Source organism: Pseudorasbora parva, chromosome 13, assembly GCF_024679245.1.
Source record: "Pseudorasbora parva isolate DD20220531a chromosome 13, ASM2467924v1, whole genome shotgun sequence".
In the NCBI taxonomy this organism is placed as follows: domain Eukaryota; kingdom Metazoa; phylum Chordata; class Actinopteri; order Cypriniformes; family Gobionidae; genus Pseudorasbora; species Pseudorasbora parva.
In genome coordinates, this window is record NC_090184.1 from 26171682 (window position 1) to 26198047 (window position 26366).

Consider the following 26366-nt stretch of genomic DNA (forward strand, 5'->3'; position numbering starts at 1 on the left):
AGTCTCTACTTTCTGGAGATATGCATCACTTTGACATTTGTTTTACACAAAGTAATGTACACTAAATTACTCTGGTACCATTTCCGGCTGGATTTAGCCTACCCAAATTGAAAAGCCTCCCATACACACATACAGTGGTCAAGGTTCAAAATGTTGGTGTTATTTTACAGGAAACCCTTTAAAGTTACATAAAACACTGCTAAAAGTCATAAACATGTAAGTATATGTTGAAAGCTGTTATAACCCCCCGAAAATTAAGTGCTTTTAGATTTTTTTTATATGAATACATTTTTGAAAGTGTGTAACTCAAGCCCTGTGTGCTCTAGGACCCTGCAGACAGTTTGGGCTGCTTCCAGCATATATAATTAATTTAATGACACTGGGATATTGCATTTATATCACTATATATGGTGGTGGAGGGGTCGGGGGAGGGCGGAAAAGGGGGTCATCCCTTCAGATCTATTTGAATAAATCTTGCATACAACATGACACAGACAAACTTCTTTTTTCCTCTATTTTCTGGAATTTAGTGGAAATAGCCCAAACTGTCTGCAGGTTCCTAGAGCACACAGGGCCTGAGTTACACACTTTCAAAAATGAATTTATGGGGGAAAAAATCAAAAAGCGCCTACTTTTTGGGGGGTTATTACAGCTTAGACAACATATACTTCCATGTTTATGACTTTTAGCCGTGTTTTATGTAACTTCAAAGGGTTTCCTGTAAAATAACACCAACATTTTGAACCTAGACCACTGTATGTGTGTATGGGAAGCTTTTCAATTTGGGTGGGCCAAATCCTGGCGGAAATCCCAAAAGATGTCCCTGAGTGTAATTTAAACTGCAGTGATAAAACACCACTCTGCCTCTTTTCATTTTCATTTAAAACAATCTTAAACATATTAATAACCACACAGATGTGGTTCAGGTAAAGCGTACCTTTATTATCTTCACTGCATGTATATTTTTAACAAAACAAAATATAAAAAACAACGCTGCCGCTTTTTGTTTACTTTTTTTTATTAAAAAATATTTGAAATATTAATATGTGGTTCAGACAATAAGTGTGCATATATCAATGCAATAAATTAAATATGACATAAAAAAGCAACAACTGAGTCTTAAATGTCAGTTTATGTAAGATCAAATAGCCATTATAAAGGTATAAGAAGCTATACAAGAAATAAAGCAAACAATCCAGTCAAACAACAAGGTAAAATGACAAGTTCAAAATATTCCAGCTGCTGTGAGTAAAGATCGGTCGTATATAAGGCGCTATATAAATAAAGATGACTTGTCTTGATGTTTAAAATCAAAGCAAATGTGGCTGTGATGATTGATGACTTCTTCCCAGTCTTGCAGTCTCTCGTGTTCTTGCTCAGACGTGGACAGGCTCTGAGTTCCCAGTCAGGTTGGGGTTGGACATCAGGCTTCGGCTCAAGTCTCGAGCTCAAGCCCTCCACCAAGGACAGCAAGTATGTTGTTTCCTATTCAATACAAAGATTATATGAACAAATCAACTCATGAATGATTTTTAGAGTTTATTACTGTATATTTTCCTGTTTATTACAGTAAAGCCGCTTTGAAATGATCTGTATTGTATAAAGCACTTTATAAATGAAGGTGACTTGACTATAACAAGAACGCAACTGTGAAATAAGACAACTGATAATAATCCTACTCTGTCTGTTACACTTCCTCACACCTGCTGAAATCACTGATCGAGTGAATCTCCTGAACTTCTCCAATCTACAGTAGGTCATCTCATCCATTTATGTTGTGACATCTGCTCTAACGTCGGCCGTTTAGTTGGATCCCGGGCTAGGCACTGGCTAATCAGATCCCTGTATTCTGTACAAATTTTAATAAGGAGTTAGTCATGCATCTCTGAAAACAGCATCTAAAACATGATTATTATACTGTAAAATGTTCTTTAGCTTTACTTTAAAAGCGAAGAATGTAGTTTCTGTGACACTACAAAATAAATTACAAAATAAATCATATTTTCGTCAAATCATTACGTCTTCCCCAACATCACAAACACAGCTCTCGTTTAAGGTTCAACATATTAGGAATACTTTTAGCTGTGTTGCATTTGTCTTTATTAAAATGTATCTTTCTGAACGGGAGCATGACTATGATATATCATCAGCTCTGTTTCTGTTCAGTTTTCTGTGTTGGTTGATTGTTTGTATTATTCTATATTTTTACTTGTTATTCATTTTTTAAATTATTTTTTCCCTTTGTTGCACTTTGAGATTCTTCGGAATGAAAATTGCATTATAAATAAAATCTATTATTATTATTATTATTATTGAAGCGTGCTTTGTATCACAATGCTTTGTTCACTTTGATATGTTTGTGACCTGTTTAAGGTATAAATGCAGCGAATTTTGGCTTTCACTTCTTTAGCTAAATTTCTTTTCCCATGGCTCCGCCTGCTACATTAGCCACGCCCCAAACTCTCGCTATACGTTGAGCTATATATAAAAAATCTTACATACTTCATCTTTAACTGTTTCTGTTCAGAGCCTTTGCTTTGTGTGTGTGTGTGTGTGTGTGTGTGTGTGTCTGTGTGTGTGTGTGTGTGTGTGTGTGTGTGTGTGTGTGTGTGTGTGTGTGTGTGTGTGTGTTATCAATGTTGTCAATATGATTCACTCACTTTTGGATAAGTTGTAGTACATAAATGGAATTTTGGCTCGTCTGATTTCTTTCGAATTGGCAAAAGGATGAGATACGTGCACCATAGTGTACAACAGCACTCCTAGAGCCCAGACATTTGCTGGTATGGCGTGGAAACGAGGTTCTGTTAAGATTTCAGGTGGATAGTAATACGGCAGTCCTGTAAAGAAGAAATTTGCACATTGATGAGCTTTTTTTTAAGCATTAAATAATAATAAGTCACTACATTCAGGTTTTCACACTCTCAAAATGCTCACCAATGTATGTTTTGCTCTCGTAGCCATCATTACTAAATAGCTGACCGCAGCCAAAGTCGATCAGCTTGAGCTCCAATGTCCTTTCATTTACGAGGAAATTCTGCGCATGAATGTCAGTATGAAAAACACCATGCTCGATGCAGACCTGTACTGCCAGCAGAGCCTGTCGCATGATGAACCGTGCTGTGGGTTCATAGAGGACGGGTTTACGAACGATGTAGTCCCGCAAGCTCATGCAAGGCTCGGGGAACTCCATAACAAGAGTGAATTTTCCAGGATGTTCAAACCACTCGTATAGCTGTATGATGAGCGGGCTTATGGGTTTTCGCCTCATCATCAGCAGCAGCGCCACTTCTGTAACGAGAGGTTCGGGATGCCCAGGCTAGAGAAAAAAAGTAATCAGAAGGTTAGCTGAGTAAAAATCTGAAGAAAACATATCAAAGTATCTTTGAAAAAGTCCTTTTTTTAAAAGTATATTTTTAGATCCGTTCAAAAGAGCCTTTTCAGCTCAAAGTTATTTGGTGCCTCTAGGCTTATTTGTCAATCACTTTTACACTTAATGCTTTCTACGGGTGTATTAACTACAGTAATCTGCACTGAAACGACAAAATACATATTCAGGTGTTGGCCAACTTACAATATAAAGATAACGATTGTTTTCAATCTTGCTTAACTGCTTGATGGCAACCTGCAACAAAAAAGAAAGTTAGTTTTAAATGTTTTGATGCATTCAAGAGCAAAATGTTTGAACAATTCAGTCAGATTTACCTTTTTGCCATCAGATTTGCGTGTTCCCTTGTACACGCTGCCAAATCCTCCGGATCCAAGCATCTCTCCCACATTATAGAGAGACTCAAAAGACTCTGAAAAACAAACAGAAAAATATGAAATATATGACCAAATTTTTTTTTTTTTTAATATTTCCTCAAAAGCCATGAGCATTATTTTCAGTGAAAAACAAGATGACAATACTGTCTAAAATGATGTTGGAGAAATAATGATCAGCGATTTACCATCATTTGGCTTGACGGCGGAGTGATCTGACGCAGATGATGATGGCTCAGGATCAGGGGAAAAAGGCTCCACAACATCCACAGCACTACTGAGACAGCAGCAGACAGGACTCTTCAGAGCCTTCCATACCCTCGTGAAGAAAGAACGAATTCTTTTCCATTTCCCACATCCTGGAGGATTTTCTGAAATTAAGATTTTCATTTGAATGACGTCAAATTAAGCAACGATATAATGACATGACTTACATTTTACTTTTAAATTCTCATCTGTAATGTTATAAATCCAAAGTAATGGAAATACTTCCAAGCTATCCTCCTGACTTCTAGATAACGCCTGCATAAATGTCCCAAAATCTTATTTTACAAATATTAGTGGTCACAATATAGTTATTTTTCTAGCTTTATCTGATTTTTTGGCTTCATTTGACCAAATCAGTTCTGGTAATGGCAAATATAATATATTTATGTTATATTAAATACAATATTTTTAAATAAACGTTAATTTTTAAATGCATAGCTGTGTGTTATTTATGCCATAACCGACTCTGTAATATGACAGCCAGTTTGACAATGTTCTGTGTATTTGACAATTCAAAAGCAAAAAGTCTTGAAATAGAATTCTACTCTGGATTGTTTGCCGTCTGAGAAGCGGCTTTCTGTGCGCATGTTTCGGGTGTGTGTCAGACAGCACAAGTACCACTGAGTTCATGGCTTATTGAGAAGTAGATTTTGAATGTTCTCTGAATGTTCTGAAAATGTTAGACGAATGTCCAATTAAAATATTTCTTAACAAAACTTTTGTTAAAAAAACAAAACAAAGAAAATTTCAGCTAAGTTGTGCTGAGCAACAGTAAATGTGAACGGACATTACCATGATAAAAACTTGAAGCAGTTATGCATGAATTATCAAAATCTCTGTCTGTACACTTTACACTGGCCAGCCTTATTTCAGTCTCACCTGTTGAGGTCTTGTTCAGGGGAGAAGCCTCCATGGCACCCTGAACATTTCGGCCATTAGAAGTCCCCGTTGGCTCGACAGGAACTGGATTGGGCAGCGGAGGGCACGACCAATCAAAGCTGTCAGACCTGCCCTGTTCGCTTCGGCTGTCCAATCCATCGCCACTCCACCTCCAAATGACGTTGAATGAGCCTCTGCTGCTCAGGGACAAGGATGACATGATGCCCAGTGAAGAATCTGTGGAGGCAGTTCTTCTGGATCCGAAATGGCCTGAGTCGGGAAAATTTCAGACATCAAATCAGCCATTGAAAGCAGAAATAGAAACGGAGCCATAACTTCTTTATTAAAAGCCTATTCTTACCAATGCAAGAGCATTTAGATGAAGATGAAGATGAGGAGAATGGATGTTCATCATCATCTGAGCTCTGTTGGCTGCCGCTCTGCAGCGTCCTGTCAGCCTGACCTGTAGACACAGAAACAGAAAACTCAGACAGAGACAGAGGTGCTAAATGTCTACAACTGAATTCTCACTGGTGAAAAGGCCATTATGACTAGTAACACTGAGAACAATTTAAGATTGCTAATATTAAAATTTCTAATTTAATCTTAAATACTATCTTTCTTAAAAAAAAACGTTTAACAGATTATTTAAGTTATTAACAGTTTAGCTAATCTGTCATGTGTCGATCCGGACTGAAATATTACGGAGGTAGAAGTGTTAGGAATATTGTATGGTAATAAAACAAAATTATCCAAATCAAATTATCTTTAGGCTAAATGAATAAAATAAAACTTCAAAACTTTGCCTTCACTTTTCCGATGGATTCTTTAAAATCAAATCAAAGAAATACATCTGAATTAAACCTTTCTGGATTACAATCCGCCATCAAAATGACAAGTTGAATTATTCCAGCCGCTGTGAGTAAAGGCTATAAATGATCCGCCACCTGCAGCATCCTCACATGCGATACTACTACTAGCCGGACTCCTTCTTTATACAGATGTGACGTAATGACGCAACGACATGCTCGAATTTCCAGCGGAAACCCACCAGTACCACTCAAATTATAAAACATTATTACAAGCTCACCGCTGTGAATCGGACTACGGTAAGAAGATCATTTTGAACACTGGCTGGTTATGAACTTGCTCAAAAATTGATTTTGTTCTATTGAGAAAATTTTGCTAATATTACCATTAAATTAGGAAAGCGTTATTTCTAAATGTTCCCTGAATGTTCAAAACGTCCAGTTTTTTTCAATGTTTCAAAAATGCTTTTCTCTTGGTTAAAGGAACATTCTATTTTATACTTTTGCATTATGGGAACGTTACTTTTCAATTTTTTATCTGAATGTTCTGACGAATGTCCAATAAAAATATTTCTAAAAAAGAAAAGAAAATTTCAGCGAAATTGTGCTGAGCAACAGTAAATGTGAACGGACATTACCATGATAAAAACTTGAAGCAGTTATGCATGAATTATCAAAATCTCTGTCTGTACACTTTACACTGGCCAGCCTTATTTCAGTCTCACCTGTTGAGGTCTTGTTCAGGGGAGAAGCCTCCATGGCACCCTGAACATTTCGGGCATTTGAAGTCCCCGTTGGCTCGACAGGAACTTGACCTGGCAGCGGAGGGCACGACCAATCAAAGCTGTCAGACCTGCCCTGTTCGCTTCGGCTGTCCAATCCATCGCCACTCCACCTCCAAATGACGTTGAATGAGCCTCTGCTGCTCAGGGACAAGGATGACATGATGCCCAGCGAAGAATCTGTGGAAGCAGTTCTTCTGGATCCAAAATGGCCTGAGTCGGGAAAATTTCAGACTTCAAATCAGCCATTGAAAACAGAAATAGAAACGGAGCCATAACTTCTTCATTAAAAGCCTATTCTTACCAATGCAAGAGCATTTAGATGAAGATGAAGATGAGGAGAATGGATGTTCATCATCATCTGAGCTCTGTTGGCTGCCGCTCTGCAGCGTCCTGTCAGCCTGACCTGTGGACACAGAAACAGAAAACTCAGACAGAGACAGAGGTGCTAAATGTCTACAACTGAATTCTCACTGGTAAAAAGGCCATTATGACTAGTAACACTGAGAACAATTTAAGATTGCTAATATTAAAATTGCTAATTTAATCTTAAATACTATCTTTCTTAAAAAAACGTTTAACAGATTATTTAAATTAACAGTTTAGCTAATCTGTCAAGTGCCGATCCGGACTGAAATATTACGGAGGTAGAAGTGTTAGGAATATTGTGTCGTAATAAAACAAAATTATCCAAATAAAATTATCTTTAGGCTATATGAATAAAATAAAACTTCAAAACTTTGCCTTCACTTTTCCGATGGATTCTTTAAAATCAAATCAAAGAAATACATCTGAATTAAACCTTTCTGGATTACAATCTGCCATCAAAATGACAAGTTGAATTATTCCAGCCGCTGTGAGTAAAGGCTATAAATGATCCGCCACCTGCAGCATCCTCACATGCGATACTACTTCTAGCCGGACTCCTTCTTTATACAGATGTGACGTAATGACGCAACGACATGCTCGAATTTCCAGCGGAAACCCACCAGTACCACTCAAATTATAAAACATTATTACAAGCTCACCGCTGTGAATCGGACTACGGTAAGAAGATCATTTTGAACACTGGCTGGTTATGAACTTGCTCAAAAAATGATTTTGTTCTATTGAGAAAATGTTGCTAACATTACCATTAAATTAGGAAAGCGTTATTTCTAAATGTTCCCTGAATGTTCAAAACGTCCAGTTTCAAAAAAAATTTTTTGTTTAAGGAACATTCTATTTTATAATTTTGCCTTATGGAACATTATATTTGAATGTTCTGACAAATGTCCAATTAAAGTATTTCTAACAAAAATAATAATAATAATTTTAGCAAAAAATTTCTGAGCAACAGTAAATGTGAATGGACATTACCATGATAAAAACTTGAAGCAGTTATGCATGAATTACCAAAATCTCTGTCTGTACATTTTACACTGGCCAGCCTTATTTCAGTCTCACCTGTTGAGGTCTTGTTCAGGGGAGAAGCCTCCATGGCACCCTGAACATTTCGGCCATTAGAAGTCCCCGTTGGCTCGACAGGAACTTGACCTGGCAGCGGAGGGCACGACCAATGAAAGCTGTCAGACCTGCCCTGCTCGCTTCGGCTGTCCAATCCATCGCCACTCCACCTCCAAATGACGTTGAATGAGCCTCTGCTGCTCAGGGACAAGGATGACATGATGCCCAGCGAAGAATCTGTGGAAGCAGTTCTTCTGGATCCGAAATGGCCTGAGTCTGGAAAATTTCAGACTTCAAATCAGCCATTGAAAGCAGAAATAGAAACGGAGCCATAACTTCGTTATTAAAAGCCTATTCTTACCAATGCAAGAGCATTTAGATGAAGATGAAGATGAGGAGAATGGATGTTCATCATCATCTGAGCTCTGTTGGCTGCCGCTCTGCAGCGTCCTGTCAGCCTGACCTGTGGACACAGAAACAGAAAACTCAGACAGAGACAGAGGTGCTAAATGTCTACAACTGAATTCTCACTGGTAAAAAGGCCATTATGACTAGTAACACTGAGAACAATTTTAGATTGCTAATATTAAAATTAAATGTTCCCTGAATGTTTAAAACTTCCATTTTCAAAAATATTTTTTTTTCTTGGTTAAAGGAACATTGTAGTTTATACTTTTTCATTATGGGAACTTTACTTTTAAATGTTCTCTAGATGTTTGAAAAAGTTAGACAAATGTCCAATTCAAATCTTTTCTAAAAAAAACTAAGAAAATCAGCAAAATTGTGCTGAGCAACAGTAAATGTGAACGGACATTACCATGATAAAAATTTGAAGCAGTTATGCATGAATTTTCAAAATCTCTGTCTGTACACTTTACACTGGCCAGCCTTATTTCAGTCTCACCTGTTGAGGTCTTGTTCAGGGGAGAAGCCTCCATGGCACCCTGAACATTTCGGCCATTAGAAGTCTCCGTTGGCTCGACAGGAACTTGACCTGGCAGCGGAGGGCATGACCAATCAAAGCTGTCCGATCCACTCCTGGATCTGGAGTGACCTGAGTCTGGAAAATTTTAGACATCAAATCAGCCATTGAAATTAGAAATAGAAATGGAGCCATAACTTATGTATTAAAATACTATTCTGACCCATGCAAGAGCATTTAGATGAAGTTGAATTGAGGGGATGTTCATCATCATCTGAGCTCTGCTGGCTGCCGCTCTGCCACGCCATCTTTCTCCTGTCCGCCTGACCTGTGGACACAGAAACAGAAAACTCAGACAGAGATGGAGGTGCTAAACATCTTGGAATCGCCTGGATCTGGGTCAGGTCTGGCAGCAGATCGCGGTCATCAGAACAGAGTCTCCAAATCTCCTGACCAGCCGTCTGAGAGGAAGCAGCTCTTCTGGATCTAGAGCGGCCTGAGTCTGGAATATTTCACACATCACATAATATTAGTTGGTAATGTTTCGATAATAATCAATAAACAATGTCAGTGATCAATTACAAATACTGTTACTATAGTTACGTTACTCAAATTGAAAAGTTTTATTTCATATGCAAGGAATCAAATACATGTGATCACTAAGCTGAGAACATTGGGGGATTTTTAACCTTACACAATTTTCTTCACATTAATGTAGTCAATCATTGTACAACTTCAAACCATAAACAAGTGAAAACCAAAAGCACACTCACCTCCTCTTTCACCCATCATGTGAGCCATCGACATCCTTCGAGTCCAAACTGCAATAAAAAACACAACACAATACAAAATACAATACAATACAATACAATAACCTACAACTCTCCTTAGAAATACTCCTCCCAAAATAAAATAATAATAAAATAAAACAAAAAAATTAAATAAAACTCCAAACTCCTGCTAAAATAAGAAAAGAACAATAAATTAAAAGTATCCTCTAAGATAATATGAACAAAAATATAACTTTATAAAGGATATTATCTTCCGATGTTCTTCAAGAATAATTCTCTCAGAAATTTCCTTCAAGATCGCAAAATCAGCAGCACAGAAAATATTCTGCAAGTTTGTGAATTGGTGAATCAAACCAACAGATAGAGATCGGTTCGCGTGGGTATATATTCATTCAAAATTCATAACACGCGTCGCTATAGCAACTAAAATGCACATGCATGTCTATGGTATATATTCATTCAGAATTCATAACACGCATCGCTATAGTAACTAAAATGCACGCAAGCACATCTATCGTACATATGCATTCAGAATTCATAACGCGTCGTTATAGCAACTAAAATGCACGTGCATGAGTAGAGCACGTGATCACACATCAAATCGGAATACTTTATTAAATAGCTACAGATTTAATTTTTACGTTTTTTAAATGAGATTTATGGTTTCTGAACAGTCATTATTATTATTAGACAATTATTTTCGGTGGAATTATTTTTCCACCGAAAATAATACAAAAATGATTAATTGCACAAACGCGTCCACAAGGCCTAACGTTACAGTCTGGATTGAGTCGTTGCTTCTGTCCAAAATGCGCAAAACGGCACAAGGGAGGAAAAATGTGGACATAATCTTATTATGAAGTCTATTAATTTAATTCGCCCTTTACTTTGGCAAGCCAGTTTATCTTAAATTGTTCCCAGCGTTATAGTAATTGCATTTTTACGGGTAAGAACGGATTCAGAGAGCTCTACAATTGAATTATCACTAGTAAAAATACAATTACGACTAACACTGGGAACAATTTAAGATTGCTAATTTGATATGACAAAAAAGTTGTTTAATACACCAGCTTCCATGACTCATAGCTTGAAAGTTTGAAATTTTAAAAGTCACATCAAAGCAAAAAATAAAAGGTTCTTAAAAATCAAACTAATAATCCAGAAACAAACGGAATTCCCCATTAAACATTTTCAACCAATTTATTTAAAAAAACAAACATTAAACATTTAAACCTCCTGTAGAGAAGACTATGACTGTATTGAAGATTTCCTGCTGTGTTCCAATTCGTTTTTCCATTTAAATTTAAAAAGAAGAGAGTCAATAGATTTAGACTCTTCTATACCAGTGGTTCTTTTATAGCTAGCATCCTACATTATGAAAGTAACCCCATTTGGAGCACTACAAATCCAGATTTGCAGAGCTCCAGCACAAAAATAAGAAAGATTACCTGATTCTGGATAGCAAAACACGGGTTTTCCAAATCTAGACCAAACTTTTGAACAACTGGGTCCTGGACCGGCTTGAGAAGGATTGTTCTTGGGTACTGTGCTCTGTCAAAAGCTTTTCTTGGTGCATTCAGTTAATTTTTCCTCATTGAAATGCAAGTTTTATACTTTTTAAAGTATACTTTATACTTTAAACATGTAAAATCATCATGTGCAGTACATGAGGTAAAATATAATGCCTAATATCTATCTAAAATATAAGTCACTTACTACCGGTATTCACTTTTTTATTGAACTGAAACTCAACATTACATTTTCAATCATGCAGATGTTCAGAAAAAGAGCTTGAACAAGGACATAAATAATATAAAATGTATTTGATTTTTTTTTTTCACTGCTAAAATATACCATGTTTAAGTGCCATTTTTTGTTACTGTTTTGCAATATTTTTACAATAACACGACAGTGGGACAGGTATCTCACTGTAACTTAAACAATGGTGAACAATCTGAAGGTATAATGAGCGACAGGACCAGAATGAACAGAACTCAAGAGATTAAAGGCATTCAACATACATTCCTAAGTTCTAGGAGAACATTTATGCAAGAAAGCATTAGACTTTAGGTGAAAATCATAACGCAGAGAAAACGCAGCTTTACAGTTCAAAAGATACTCAGAGAAAGGGCAAAAGATTTACCAATAATCTTCTGAATCTCCATCCAGTAAACTCTGATCATATCACAATCCCAGAATACTTGCATTTGTGTGCCCTTAGATAATGTAAATTGAACATGACAGTTTTTATTGATAAAATGACAAAATAATGAAATCTAATTCAAGACAAATTGACACACTTAAAACAAATATTACCATGTCTTTATTTAACAATTTTAAACATTTAACCAATAAACTTTAAAATGATCTGAGAATATAATACAATAAAAGACTTTCACAATAGAAAACACTTCATGGTTTGTGTACAAATGTTTCCAAACATCAGTGAAACCTGAACCAAAAAGTGAAAATTCATGATGGAATTTAATAATGGTGCAAAGAGTGATTAATGGTAAAAACCTAAACAACCACAACAAAACCAACACTCTATTAATGGTCTGATTGTCATAAAGAAAATGAACCATTTCTGTTCACTGTGTGAAATGCCAAATACATTACATGGATAAAATGACAAAAAGCTGAACTCCTCCTGCACTCAATTGAAGGGTTTGACGATTTTCATGGAGATGAAGTTCTGAAAATAAATAAACACAAAATAATTAGCATTGTACATCTTAAGTCTAAACATCACCTTTGTGAAAGGATTGATCAAGTGTGTCTTTACTGGTAATGAATACAACAAGATCCCAATGAATAATAGCACTAAAGGTGCCTTTACACAGCCGAGTTAAGGCGGCTCTAAAGCGGGTCTCTGTCTGCTCAAAATTCTGTGTAAAGACGCAAAGCAGACTTAAAATATGCCGGGTCTGACCCACCTCGGCCCAAAGGCGATGTAGAAACGGTTTTGATTCAGTGTAAATGAACGCGAACTTGTGCCGCCTTAAACTACATCATTGTCGTGACAACCGCCAGTCAGCCAGGGCTGCGTTTCCCAAAAGCATCGTAAGCCTAAATCCGGGTGCACACTGTGCGATTTTGGCCACGATTTGGCCGTCTGAGACAAATTTAGCAAATCCTAAAAGATTCCTCTGATCCTAGGCTAAAATCTGAAGTCTTTGGTCGTTAGTTTGACATGTTCACCGGCAGCCGATTAATGAGCACTGCGATCAAATTTTACCTCAGACGAAATTCTGGCAGTGTCAGAAGATTTGGCACACAATCCTGCAGTGTGACTTCTCCTAAGACGACAGTCAAATATCTCAGTTTTTCAAGACAAACTATGACCAAAACGAGTACTAGAGATTTCTTTGTAGCCAGCATTTCAGTCCCGCGTGTAATGCAGCTCACCGTCACCAAACGAGTCATTCATTGATGATATAAAACTCCGGGTGAGTTTCTTGCACGCGTCTGTTTTTAGCGTGCCTTCACTATCGTGCAGTCTGACATTAGTGTCAACTGAGATCTTACAGTGTGACATGGCGATCATGTTCGTACAGTCTGACAAGGGACATTCGCAAAGGATTTTGAAAAATCACACAGTGTGCAGGACCCATAAGTTGATCGTAAAAACAATCGTACGAGTGATCTTAATATTAAGGTCTGTTTCCCAAAAGCATCGTAACTAGGGCCGGGACTTTAACGCGTTAATTAAGATTAATTAATTACGGGACTTTAACGCATTAATTAATTACGCAAAAAAATAAATAACAATTTTAACCACACTTATTTTTGCACCGCGGAACGTTTTTCAATGAATGAGATTCGACGGACTGATTATACTGAAACACCAACTAACGCGCATGAGTCACGACAACAACAAACCACAGTGAACATGAACGAAGAAGCTGATGAGACCGCTTTGCTTGGCCCCGTGGATGGGAAATTTTGTTTTAAAAAACGAAAGGATATAAGCGTCGACAAGAGCATGGTTGTGTGCAAGCTATACAACAAGGAATTTGCGTATCACCGCAGCACATCGAGCCTCAAATATCACAAATATGCTTTTGCTACACTTAATGGCAAACATTGCGCTGGTCTGCTGGACTGAAATAAATAAACAATATTTTGTTGATTAAGCTTATGTATTCAGTCATTATTCAATGGTATACTAAAATCCATGTGAAAAATTACTTCTCACTGTTCTCAGGTCAAAAAATTTTATGCGATTAAAATGCGATTAATTTCGATTAATTCATTACAAAGCCTCTAATTAATTAGATTAATTTTTTTAATCGAGTCCCGGCCCTAATCGTAACTTAAGTAGCACTTGAAAATGATCGTAGATCTACGAGTGCTCTGGAGTAATTGTAAAGCTCTAAGAAGAGAGAGTTATGAGGTCACCTACAGGACAACCGGCAGATTACACCTTTAACTTTACTCAAGTGCATCGTGATAATGCTGCAGTGCCCTCTTCCTTTGGCTTGCAAACTCCTGCCATTTCTTGCAGACCTCTTTACCCGATCTTTGAACTAATAATTTAACTTATAACTTTTAATTTGGTAACAATGTCCTCCCAGATGTTTTGTTTCTCTTTGTTTGTACGATGCCCTTTAAATCTGTTGAAAATAATATCTTTTCCCGCTCCACCTCCTCTAGAAGGATATTGATTTCGTCTTTTTGAAAGGTATCATTTTTGTTGGTGCTCTAGCACGCGAGTGACAATCACACAGTGTGCAGAACACAATCCTGGCTCCCTCTGTCTCTTTAACAATTTCTTCCGTCATAATCTTTTTTCTTTTTCTCCACAAATCAGCGCACATACAATTTGAAGCAAACCTTTTGCAGTTTATCGTTTTTAATAACAATTTTAATAAAAGTTTAATAAAAAAAAATAAAAAAATGAATTAAGACAGCATTTGTAACTTTTGAAGTGCATAAACAATATGTTCCCAGCATCCACGGCCTTTGTTGTTATTGTGACATAAAAGTAGAAAGTTTATAGTCTATAATTAGGCTATGTATTGCACCTAGGCTATCTGTAGCCTATGGCAAAAAATTACAGAGCGAGTTGTTCCCGCTGTCCTAAAGGAACAAAATGCGCCGGCGCTTAATTTCGTTGGACAAAGGGTTAAAGAAAACGTAGCCAATAATGTCATAGTTAGGCTATGTTTAAATATTAGCCTATAACATTATTTTTTAATTAAATAGCCTAACTGTCTGTAGGCTATATAGGCCTATTTAATAAATAAGAAGCGAACCAAAATCGTCGGTATGGATTGACGTGTGTAACGTTTTTCTGTTCACAATTAAACAGAATTGTCCAATATTCGGGCTCATGTTATACGAGCAGAGAACTAAACTTTGTTTTGGGGAAATATTACATTCCTGACCACTTTTACAGTCTATGGGCTCAGAGAGATAGGCTGTGCAGCCTGATGCTATAATGGAGAGTCCGCGCTCTTCTTTGGTCAGAACCACGGAGAACGACCGCGGACAGGTCCGTCCTATGCACCGAGACTTTTCACAATGCAACAACATATTTAAAGAGCATTAAGCTATAAAATATCTATTATGTAAAGGGAGGGGAAGCAGCCGCAGCGAGCGCAGACACAGAGCGGCCAGAGAAACGGAGGAGCAACTGCAGTATGGCTGTGGTGTGGCAAGCAGCGGGGCGAGGGACCGCGAGAGCGGGCCGGTGATTAACGTTCACGAGTGCCAGCTGCGTGGCACACCGGTCTCGTCTCGCGGCCATGTGACGGGAGCATATAAGGAGGAGCAAGGACAGCGGAAGATGAGAGAGGACCAGGCCTGGAATTTTATGTTATGTTTTGTTTATGTGTTTGTGGGCAGTCGTCCGTGAGGGGCTGCCCACGTTTTATTTTGTGTGTGTTTGCGGGCAGTCGTCCGTGAGGGGCTGTACGCGGTTTTACTTTCGTTTTGTTTCTTTATTTTGAGTTAATAAATGTTTGAAACGTTCGCCGGTTCCCGCCTCCTTCCTTCCCATCTACAAACCGTATTACAATGGCGTTTGTGGAAAACTGCGGAAAAACTGCAGAAAAAGAGCGGGTGTTGAAACCTGTCACCGGAAAAAGTGTGGGTGTATCCCCCACGGATGCGACACCCCTGAACATTTGTTGTGACTGCTCTAAAGTGACTTTCTTTTAAAGTCCACTTTCAATCCTGCGGTAATCTACCCGTAATAATGTTAAAAATACTTTATTTATAGCATTGTCAATCAAGCACAATTTTATTAAGAAATATAAAATAACTATAGAATACCGTAGCCTAAAATAGACGAATTGCAGAATTACAGTAGGCTAGACCAGTGGTTCCCAAACCTGTCCTGGAGGAACCCCAGCACTGCACATTTTGTATGGCTGTGTCTCATTTCAGAAGGCTGCGTCCTCCGGAGGTCGCATTTGAAGGGTGCATACGTCATAAGGCCGTCTCATTTCAAAAAAGTGAGAAGGACTCTCCAAACGCGACCTTCGAATGCGTCCCTTCTTTCACAGGAATTCGGAGTATACACGAGGAGTATCCTTCACGGCTGGAGATAACCCACAATTCTTTGCGTTTCCGTTAACAACCGTCATATTTTTTTTATATTATGTGAAAAAACGGCACCACCGCCAGATATACATGCGAGCGTAGGTGTGGTGTTTAAATTAAGTAGTTCAAGCTTTTTTTGTTGTTGTTTTTTTAAGCTCTATTACCTCAAACAGATAGTTTGGTAAACAGGATTACAACTGTTTATTGCATTTTAAACGTTTAGAACAGTACATTGCTGTCAAGACAAGAAACATTTCATAGTCATTTTCAAGTTATAAATAATTTTCATTCATAAAACATGGCGTGAGAGCGCAACGAGGCTGAACTTGTTGGCATAGCAACGTGATACTTCCTGCCTGTGTGTCCTACGAAGGACGTCTCGTTTCATTCTGATTGAGGACACTCCGTATACTGCATCCTACACAGCACGTGTTTTTTTATTTTAGGCCTATTTTTATACATTATTTCATTATTTGTTTTAAATTAATTTATAAAACTTTGTTAAAACTGTAGTTTTAAATAATGTTGACGCATTGTTACCCGCGATTTTAATTCCTGTGTAAATGCATTTATGCCGCTTCAGAGAAGGATTAAACGGTCTGTGTAAATGCACATTTTTGTGATTTTATGCTCCTGCAGAATCGGTTTCGGTGCCGCGTTTGCTGTGTAAAGATGCCTTAACTGTCCAATACCCACAACGTATTGTAACGTTAACGTTAGTTCATTTTCCACAGCTGCTTAACGTTGTTACAAAAGTTAATGTTATGCCTAGCTTGGAACAATACTACATAAAGTTTAAACGACACCAACAACAAATATAAGTTGATAATTCAATAAATAAAACAGGAACAGTAACAAATACATAGAGCATCTTCACAAATATCAGCTAAATTTGAGAACATACTGAAAGAATCTAAAATATTCAAAGATATTTGATATTTTTCTTTGAACAAAGACATTTGTTTTACTGTGTTTCACACCCCTCTCTCTTATCAGTGGGGCTGTTTGGGATTCCTAAAGACAAAGAGATGTTGAGGGCCTGTAGGCCAAATGGTGCCACACCTGTAGTACAGTGGGGGAAGTCTGGTCTGACTGGTCAGTTTGAATGTCTCAGGGTTTCAGTCACATGGTCAAGGGATGTATAAAAGAAGATTGCAACTGTTGCTCGAGGTCTTTCTTTTCTCTGGGTCTTCTTCCTCTGAAGGTCTTCTCTTTTTCTCTGGCTGTCTCTTCTAGGGCCTTCTTTGGCTCTTCTCTTTTCTCTCTCTTTCTATCTTTCTATCTCTCCCTATCTCTCCCTATTTCTCAGGTAACATTCTACACATGCTGGGTACGATTAATGGTATAAGTTTGATCATCTCATTCATCTATTTTGTAACTATTTTAAGTGTAACCATAACCGGATTTTGTCATTAAATTCTTTCAATTATAAATGATTTGCTAACTAGTTTTGGTTTGGTATTGACTTTGAAGTGCTCCCTATTGCAATACAATATAGTCACATTAAAGCAACGCTCTCCCACATATTTTGCTATTGTAACTGCGCTTATTTCCGTCGTTGGTATAAGTTGCAGTGGGTGGTTATAGACAAGAAATGTACAGTTTTCTACCATCACGCTGATAACATTTCTTTAGTCGTTCGGCAACCCTGCAGTCAGAACCACCGTAGGCGATCCACCCTTACAGATGGTGCCGAAAACCCGGGATCCCTTGCAGTGAATTGTCTGAAATTCATCAGAATGAGGACATTTTTCCACAATTGATCTTGTGTTTGGATTAAAGCTGGCCTTCTGACTAAGGATTGGGTAAGTCTGTTTTCATTGTTTATGAATTGCATGAAACAGAACTTTATCCAAGAAGAAGGTCTTAAACAGCTGTAACAGTCCCATTACTGTACATTCAGAATATCACCTCGGGATGGAAGGGAACATTTTTGATAAAAGTGAGATATTGTTTGCTTTATGGAGCGAAAAAGTTGAGCCTATCTTGTCCAAACTTAAGAAAGAGGATATTGGAATCAACAGTTCAGATGATAAAATGCTTAATTGGTGGGACATAATTGGCAAACACCAAAAGAAATCAAAACATGGTGAAATAATTGAGGCTTTAAACTTCATAAGTTGTAAAAGGCTACATAATGTTGTGACACCATTTCTATTATCAAGTCTAGAGGCTAAATGTAAAGAAGTGCATTCTAAAAATGCTGAAGCAGAAAAGTCTGAGGCAAAGATTCAAGATCTTCAAGCACAGCTAGATAAATTACTAGCGGATCAGTTAGCCCTGACTGAGAAGTGTAAAAATCACAAGGAGACCATTGCAGATCTCAAGGCTAAGCTAATAGCTAAAAAGTCCATCTCCAAAATGCTTAACAGCGATGGGACTAAAACGCATGTTCAATCTAATGAATCTGAAACGTTTAGTTCATAAAATGCATGTGCAACTCAAGGAAGTGTGCCTATTTCAGTTCTTAAGGTGATGCAGCACCGCAATAGCGCAGAGTCATGTACCAGTACGCTTCGTGTTCAAGCATTAGAGAGTCATAAAAATCCTCCAACTCCAGGAGAACATAGCAGACTACCCTATGGCAAAGAGAACAGGTTTTGCAGTTCCTGTCAGAAAATAGGCCATTCAGAGGTAAAATGCTGGTCACTGGGCCGAGGTCGACCTCCACCTTACTTTCAGAAAGATAGGAAATTCCTTTCTAAGGGCAAAGATTATCGCTCATTTGCAGGTAAAACTCTCAGTGAGTTAACTGCATTGTTCATGCAAGGCCTTCAACTATTAACCTCACTGGCTAGTGGGCTAGCAGCCTAACAGCAGTGAGTTTAATAGTTAAACATCCAAATTGCAATGATCCTGTTTGTATTTTCAAATTTGTAATTGTATTAACGCATTGTGCGCATTGAAAACACATTATAGTTGTTTGTGTTAATAAATACACATAGACTCGTTAAGTTTATTCTTTAAAACACATGATTGCTTTACTGTAAGTGTTCTATGAAACACTTAGGATAAAGGTTGTAGATGCTATGCATTCTAGACCATGTATCTTGTGAAAATTGGAATAACTTTAGTACTTGAATTGTAAAGCAATTTTAAGTTTCATGTGTTTCTATGTTGAGTTTGTTTGTCTCCTAAGTGGAAAACTCTGCTATTTTTCATATAGCTGAAGTGAAACCATGTACAGGAGCATAGAATTGCCATTTTGGCTACAGTGTAATTTACAATTGCATTAACCATGAAAATGTTTTCATCACAGCAGGATTCAGTCACTCTGACGTTTGCACTTTATCATGCTCTCTAACTCAAACATTGGTGGGGGGATATGTTGAGCCAACCACACCTCACTCACACACTCATGCTGGCTGCCTGTTCAACAGGACCAAATTTACATCACAATTGTAAACCCTCCTCACCATGTTTGGGCATGATTCACACATAGCCACAGCTAAATGAATTCACATAGATTTGATCTTCACACACAAAGTCAAATCTATATCTGCCTCACACAAATTCTTTACATCTAGACTGTATTATAACTGTGAATTTCTTCCAGTTATTGTTTGTTTTGTTTTTCTTTAGATTTACTAATTCAGTTAGTTATTATTTGTCTCACCAAGTTAAATATATAAATTTACGTTAGTATTTCTCTAATTTCTCTACCTAAGTGCAAACATTTATTTTATCATTGTATTGTAACAATGAATTTGATTTGAAACATTTCTGAAACGTATTTGATTATTTGTATTTCGTCCATTTGACTTGCAACAATGTTTTTGATTTTGAACTTATTTGATTATTTGAATTTTGTCCACTTGATTTGGAACAATGTTTTAGGACATCCATTCAATTGAATCTCTGTATTTGGTTACACTGAATACTTTGTTGATACTCTTCATGAAAAAAGGGTTTAAAACCAGCAATGATTGTTGTTTTGTTATAATGTAAATTATTTTTAATGTTTCCAGAAACAATGTAAGAGCTTGTGAGATCTTCTTTTATTCTCAACCTTGACCACTTTATTAAGTATATCGATTTAATGGCTTATTGCCAGAGACCATTTGAATCTGACCATATCAAACTTCTCACCAATGACAAATGCCATGTATGCTTTTGCTCTTTGTGGTGCTATATGTTCTTTTAATCACAGGATACCTGCTGGACAAGATCACATCCTGTGTCCTCAGAAAGAGGGACAAGCGTTTGCTCTAACCTTCAGTGACTGTTCTCTCGAGGTGTGAGGTATTCAATGGACGTTTTGCATATCAAAGAAGGATGCAACACCATTTGATGGAGCCTTCCCTTTGCAGGACTGCAATGAGAACAAAGACCGAACTGGCAAACTGCTTTTGGAACATTTCTGGACGACAAGTCTGAAGATGACATCTACACACAACTGGAAGAATGTCTTTGTGTTCTGTGTCACCTCTGGACACTTTATGAGCGTGGCCAAAGGTGCCATGGGAGGACTGAAAGAATCTAAAATATTCAAAGATATTTGATATTTTTCTTTGAACAAAGACATTTGTTTTACTGTGTTTCACACCCCTCTCTCTTATCAGTGGGGCTGTTTGGGATTCCTAAAGACAAAGAGATGTTGAGGGCCTGTAGGCCAAATGGTGCCACACCTGTAGTACAGTGGGGGAAGTCTGGTCTGACTGGTCAGTTTGAATGTCTCAGGGTTTCAGTCACATGGTCAAGGGATGTATAAAAGAAGATTGCAACTGTTGCTCGAGGTCTTTCTTTTCTCTGGGTCTTCTTCCTCTGAAGGTCTTCTCTTTTTCTCTGGCTGTCTCTTCTAGGGCCTTCTTTGGCTCTTCTCTTTTCTCTCTCTTTCTATCTTTCTATCTCTCCCTATCTCTCCCTATTTCTCAGGTAACATTCTACACATGCTGGGTACGATTAATGGTATAAGTTTGATCATCTCATTCATCTATTTTGTAACTATTTTAAGTGTAACCATAACCGGATTTTGTCATTAAATTCTTTCAATTATAAATGATTTGCTAACTAGTTTTGGTTTGGTATTGACTTTGAAGTGCTCCCTATTGCAATACAATATAGTCACATTAAAGCAACGCTCTCCCACATATTTTGCTATTGTAACTGCGCTTATTTCCGTCGTTGGTATAAGTTGCAGTGGGTGGTTATAGACAAGAAATGTACAGTTTTCTACCATCACGCTGATAACATTTCTTTAGTCGTTCGGCAACCCTGCAGTCAGAACCACCGTAGGCGATCCACCCTTACAATACAAAACGGTTAACGTGAAGGGTCTGACAGACGAGTCAGATAGCACCTATTTATGTGACAAAAGAAACAAAATACAATTCTTAATGTTTACCTCAGAAGCGGGAGGTTTATCCTACTCCGAAATCTGACTGAAAGTGATGTTGATCCATGCATGTAATGGCGATAAGTGTGTGTAAAGAAATTTGTTTGCCCCGCTGACTGAGGTTCTTGCTCCCACAATGCAACGCAACTAAAAATCAAGGGGGTAATCTAGCACTCGGAAAGCGTTCCACCCATAGGGGCTGCCATTGCTAACCAAGCCATCACCTGCTGTTAGCATCCCATTGACTCCCATTCATTTTTGAGTCACTTTGACAGTGAATAACTTTACATCTGAGGCGTTTAAAGACTCCATTTGTCCATTGTTTATTTCTAAAGAAACACGACAATGTATAAAAGGTTCCGTTACCTTGTATCTTACACTATCGCCCCGCAGAAGCTGTTTTTGTAAAAATAGGCTAACGATTGCGTCATAACCAACGCGACTCTGTCGCACAGTTGAGAAATTACCGTATAGACCTGAGGAGACGCTCGCAGGCAATCTTTTACTGTCTATGAGACAGTCGGGGGGACGTGGAGACATAAAGTCTGATAAAGTCAAGGGGGAAGAATGGGGAGAAGCCCATAGTGAGCCAAAAGCAACGGGAGAAAATATTTAAACAACGCGATTCAGATTTCACTTTCCACATCTACTAGAAGACCTACAGCTGTCAGACAGGAGGCTCACGTCACATCTACGTCGTCAAGCTCAGTCTGAGCCTGCGCAGTTCGCTCAGCCATCAGGAAGTGAGTGCCCCTAGGTTGACTTCATTCTTTCGCCGTTGACGTCAATGGGAACGCTCGGTCCATTTCTTTTACTGTCTATGCTAAAAATATGGAAAAAGACCTGTAAAACACAAATACGGAAAATTCCTTCAATGCCGTAAATGCATTTATGCCGCTTCAGAGAAGGATTAAACGGTCTGTGTAAATGCAAATTTTTGTGATTTTATGCTCCTGCAGAATCGGTTTCTGTGTAAAGATGCCTTAAGACTAGCACAACCAGGCCGATGAACAGCCACTTAAATTTGCGCCACACTATGAATTTGCACGTCTTGCATGGACTTGTGAACCAAAAGAAAGAGGTTTCAGGTCGCCTGAGAGGTTTAAAAGAGAAACAAATCTTGTAATCATCTTCTGTTAACACACAGAAAAATAAACTTATTTAAGCGAGAGTTCGATTACTTGGGAGGATGGAGTTTTGGATTCATATTGGGCTCATCTCTGCCTTTTCCAGCAGGTCTCTCATCCGCTTCTCATTCACAATCTCCAAAGTCAGCTCCACCTTTCCCTGAAAAAAACACAATAAAAAAACGATAAAAAAGGCCCAATTAAATCAAGCTCAACATGAAATGACATCCACAACCCATTTGATCAAACCAAGTGAAGCGTATTCAAAGGGGTAATTCACTGCTGGCAAAATGGGATTTAAATAAAAGTTGGCTGCCTATGCAGTAGAAAGGCTTTTAGGCAAACAAGTCAGAAAACTTCAACACCCATAATGCACTAAGCATGTTGCCGTCCAAAGCAACTCCCGATCTGCTCCTACTAAGTCAAATTCTGCCTTGCTCGAGAAGGAAATACTTTTGAGCAAACTTTTAGTAGCCTCTCGAGGAGAAAATACAACACATGAACACAGCTCATACAAAGAAACTCAGTGACATACACGGTTAAAATTTGTTTTTATATATATATATATATATATATTTATGAATTTATTAATCTGTACAGTGAAAACTAGTGTTATTTTATATTTGATAACTTTATTAGATGTATTTTGTAGGCCATTACCTGAACAGTAATGTTAGACCTTCCTGAGATTTAAGCACTGTATTTCATTTGTTTCTTTTATTGTCTATTTATTGTATGTATTTTACCATTTGTTTGTACTTTGTTCTTCTTCTTATTGTATACATATGAAACACAAAAAAATGGATGTTTTATATTAGTATTGTTCAAACATTGTTGTTTATTTTGCTATAGCCTAGATATTTTACATTTTCAGATTAACTATGTTCTTAATTGTTAACTATGTTCTTAATTTTTCTGTTTATTATAAAAAAGTATAACAAAAATAACCGATAAGAATACCGCTAAAGTACCGGATCGATGAGCAGTATTGGTAAGGGTAGTAATACTGTTAAAACCTTAACGATACCCATCCCTACGTACAGGCAAGAAAGCTGTTGCCATAGTATTCCATTTTATCATAATGCTGTATGAAAAGTATTTGAAAAGTGCACATATATGAAAAGTATGATAACATTTTTCAGGGATAAACCTATAGAGTGCTGCAGGTATGACATCACCTCGTAGGCCAAAATAGAAGCGAGTTAACATTTTAGCACTTCTGGTCCCCTCGTCCCAAATTCAATAGGTTTTTTGAACGGGATTGTGTTTAAATGGCTGAAATAAGGTCTGTGGTGAACAAGCTGTGAAAGACACTTTCAATTTTTACTCTACAACATAAAATACATCAGTATTACCCCGCTCGTGATTTTTTTAAGCTGTTCCGTGTCTGGCGGCTGCTAACAGGTGGCTAAATGGGACTACAGAGGCTGTCGAGGAGATTAAACGTCATCACGCCCAAAAGGTAAGATCAGTTTACAGCCTCATTATGCTCATAATTGTGCTCTAATAAACTATTCTAACTCAAACATTCTGGGAAAATGTTTTTGAATAAAACCTGAGAGATGTCAGAAGCTTAGTGATGATGACGCTGAAGTTGAGCGACCGTGGTGTAGTCCGTTTATAGCCTACTTTTAGCTTTTTACTTCTTCTTTTTTAAACTGTATTTAGGCTTCAAAATTAATAAAAATTGTGTTCATCTGTAATAATTAGCTTGATGGAAAAAAACCTGTAAGTATCAGACCAAAAGCCTACAGGAAAATCCTATTTGGATTGTATAGAGTTTTACAAGTGTAATGCTAGTTCCCTGCAAAGTGACGTCATACCTGCATCACTCTATTCTTACAATAATTTTCTTAAAAAACCTCTGTCAATTCGTCGGTCCGTGGGCGGGGATAAAAAACCCTGCTGTCAAAATTTTAAAGGAACTGTATGTAATAAATGTATTTCAATTAATCATAAAATGGCTCTGATATGTCACTAGACATTAAGAAATCATGTTAATTTCAAATACTTATATCACTGACAACAGTAGTCCGGCCAGGATATTGTCATTTAAAAGTTGTTGTTGCAGCCCTCAACTGATGTTGATGTTGACATGTTGTGTTTTGGCCTTGAAGCTCCGCCCTCCACCTATCTACCAATCACGAAGTCAGTGGTGTTTCAGCATCTGGGTTGCCAGATCTGCTCTAGTTACCACATCTGCAGCTACAAACGTTCCTGCTGGATCCTGCAGCTTATCTGACAACCTCGAGTCAGGGGGAGGGGGAGAGGGGATACACCGCTCTACAGTCCATTGAAAGTCATTACAGTACCAATTTTTTCTAGCCAAGAAATCTAGACGCACCCTAGTGGCAGCAAATCTAATCTGCCCGCGAGTGTCGTCTAACAACTCTCAATACACTTCTGAGCTGTAAACACCAAACTCTGGTCGGGCCAATCACATTGTGTATAGAGTCGGTGGGCGGGGCTTAACATAGTGACGACGGCCAAGTTGTGCTTGCGTGCTTCTAGTTATCACAGAAACATCCGAACGGCGGTCTTTCGAATCATCTTTGACCGCGACTCTGGAAGACTTGGAGTTAAAGTTTTCTCTGAGAAAAGAATAAAGAACAGCACTGAAGTCATTCTTAAAAAGGGAAGATGTGTTCGGAGTTTGGCCGACTGGATATGGTGAATGTTTAATCTATCAACAAGCTCCGTTTCACCTTCGTTGCTCTGGTTGGTTTTAGCGCTATCCAATCGTGTGCAGAGGGAGTTTGAAAAACAAGTTGTTTGGATCAAATAAATGCAGCCTAGGTGAGCAGAAGAGCCTTCTTTAAAAACATTTAAAAATGCTACTGGTCTGAAACTTTTGACCGGTAGTGTAGCCTATGTATGTATTTCCTTCACATTCATGTTAAAAATAATACTAGGACATAGTATGACGAGACATAGTATGAGGAGATTTAATGTTAATGGACACAAAAACTGTAGTTTACTATTACTTCAACCATACAATTTTTTATTATTTTAAAAATATATTAATGAATGTGTAACATGTTGTAAAGTGTTTCCCATTTGACTGTATATTCAGTCATATTATTTCTTTCACGTTCATGTTGTTACACATAATACTTAGACACAAAGAATGTGACATTTAAAATGTTCAAATGTCAAATAAAAATAACCATTTATTATAAGGCCTTGAACAAGTGAAACATGTTTTTCTGCACGAAAACATATAGGGAAAATAATAGGTTTAAAACATTTAAATGGCTGAACTTGTGACTCTTATGCCCATATCATGGCATTTCTGCAGAAAGACTTGATAGGATTAGTCTTGTCATCCATGAAAACGAAATTAATACGTTTTATTAATTAATAATTGTTTAATATTACGACAAATAATATATTTTGACAAATGCAAAAAAAAAAAGTATGTTTAGCTTTCATGATAAAACGTGAATTCACTCACCACATCAGGACAGAAATTGTCTTATTGGCTTAAATGCGTGTTTCAAGGATATGAAAAGAAAAGTATGGTGACTTTATTAAAAAGTATTCTTGTTAAATATTGTAGACATCGTTCCAATTAATATCCTTGTGAAAACCGCCGTAAAAAGCTTATATTTAACGAAAGAAAATCACGTGTATGGGTAGCGCTGCTCACTTCCGGTTATGTGGACGACGTGGTTCCGAAACTGTTGCGTGCTGTAGC

At 37.6% G+C, this 26366-nt stretch overlaps 1 protein-coding gene and 1 long non-coding RNA gene across 3 annotated transcripts; both read right to left on the bottom strand.

Annotated features, from left to right (window-relative positions):
* Window positions 1-1055: 1055 nt before the first annotated feature.
* LOC137039317 (uncharacterized) lies at window positions 1056-10189 on the bottom strand. Its single transcript, XM_067414673.1, has 15 exons — window positions 9641-10189; window positions 9091-9369; window positions 8850-9005; window positions 8307-8408; window positions 7946-8221; window positions 6804-6905; window positions 6443-6712; window positions 5270-5371; window positions 4909-5178; window positions 3951-4133; window positions 3706-3800; window positions 3575-3625; window positions 2938-3319; window positions 2661-2840; window positions 1056-1485 (listed from the first exon to the last, which is right to left on the bottom strand). Exons 1-15 carry the CDS (start codon window positions 9672-9674, stop codon window positions 1436-1438), a joined length of 2532 nt encoding a protein of 843 aa, XP_067270774.1. The 5' UTR covers window positions 9675-10189; the 3' UTR covers window positions 1056-1435.
* A 1429-nt stretch (window positions 10190-11618) lies between these two features.
* LOC137038181 (uncharacterized) lies at window positions 11619-26366 on the bottom strand. 2 transcript variants are annotated; one of them, XR_010897414.1, is made up of 4 exons: window positions 26124-26366; window positions 22724-22829; window positions 22205-22365; window positions 11619-12353 (listed from the first exon to the last, which is right to left on the bottom strand). It is a non-coding gene; the product is annotated as an uncharacterized lncRNA (long non-coding RNA). The 2 variants fall into 2 exon arrangements; XR_010897413.1 differs by having other exon boundaries at window positions 22205-22385.

Bases quoted from the DNA above. Each gene is read 5' to 3' on its own strand.
- LOC137039317 (XM_067414673.1), bottom strand. From the start codon at position 9,674: ATGTCGATGGCTCACATGATGGGTGAAAGAGGAG. The intron at 5,372-6,442 runs GTGAGACTGAAA...CTGTGTCTACAG, and splicing joins CCTGAACAAGACCTCAACAG to GTCAGGCTGACAGGACGCTG. The intron at 3,801-3,950 runs GTAAATCGCTGA...TTTGTTTTTCAG, and splicing joins CGCCGTCAAGCCAAATGATG to AGTCTTTTGAGTCTCTCTAT.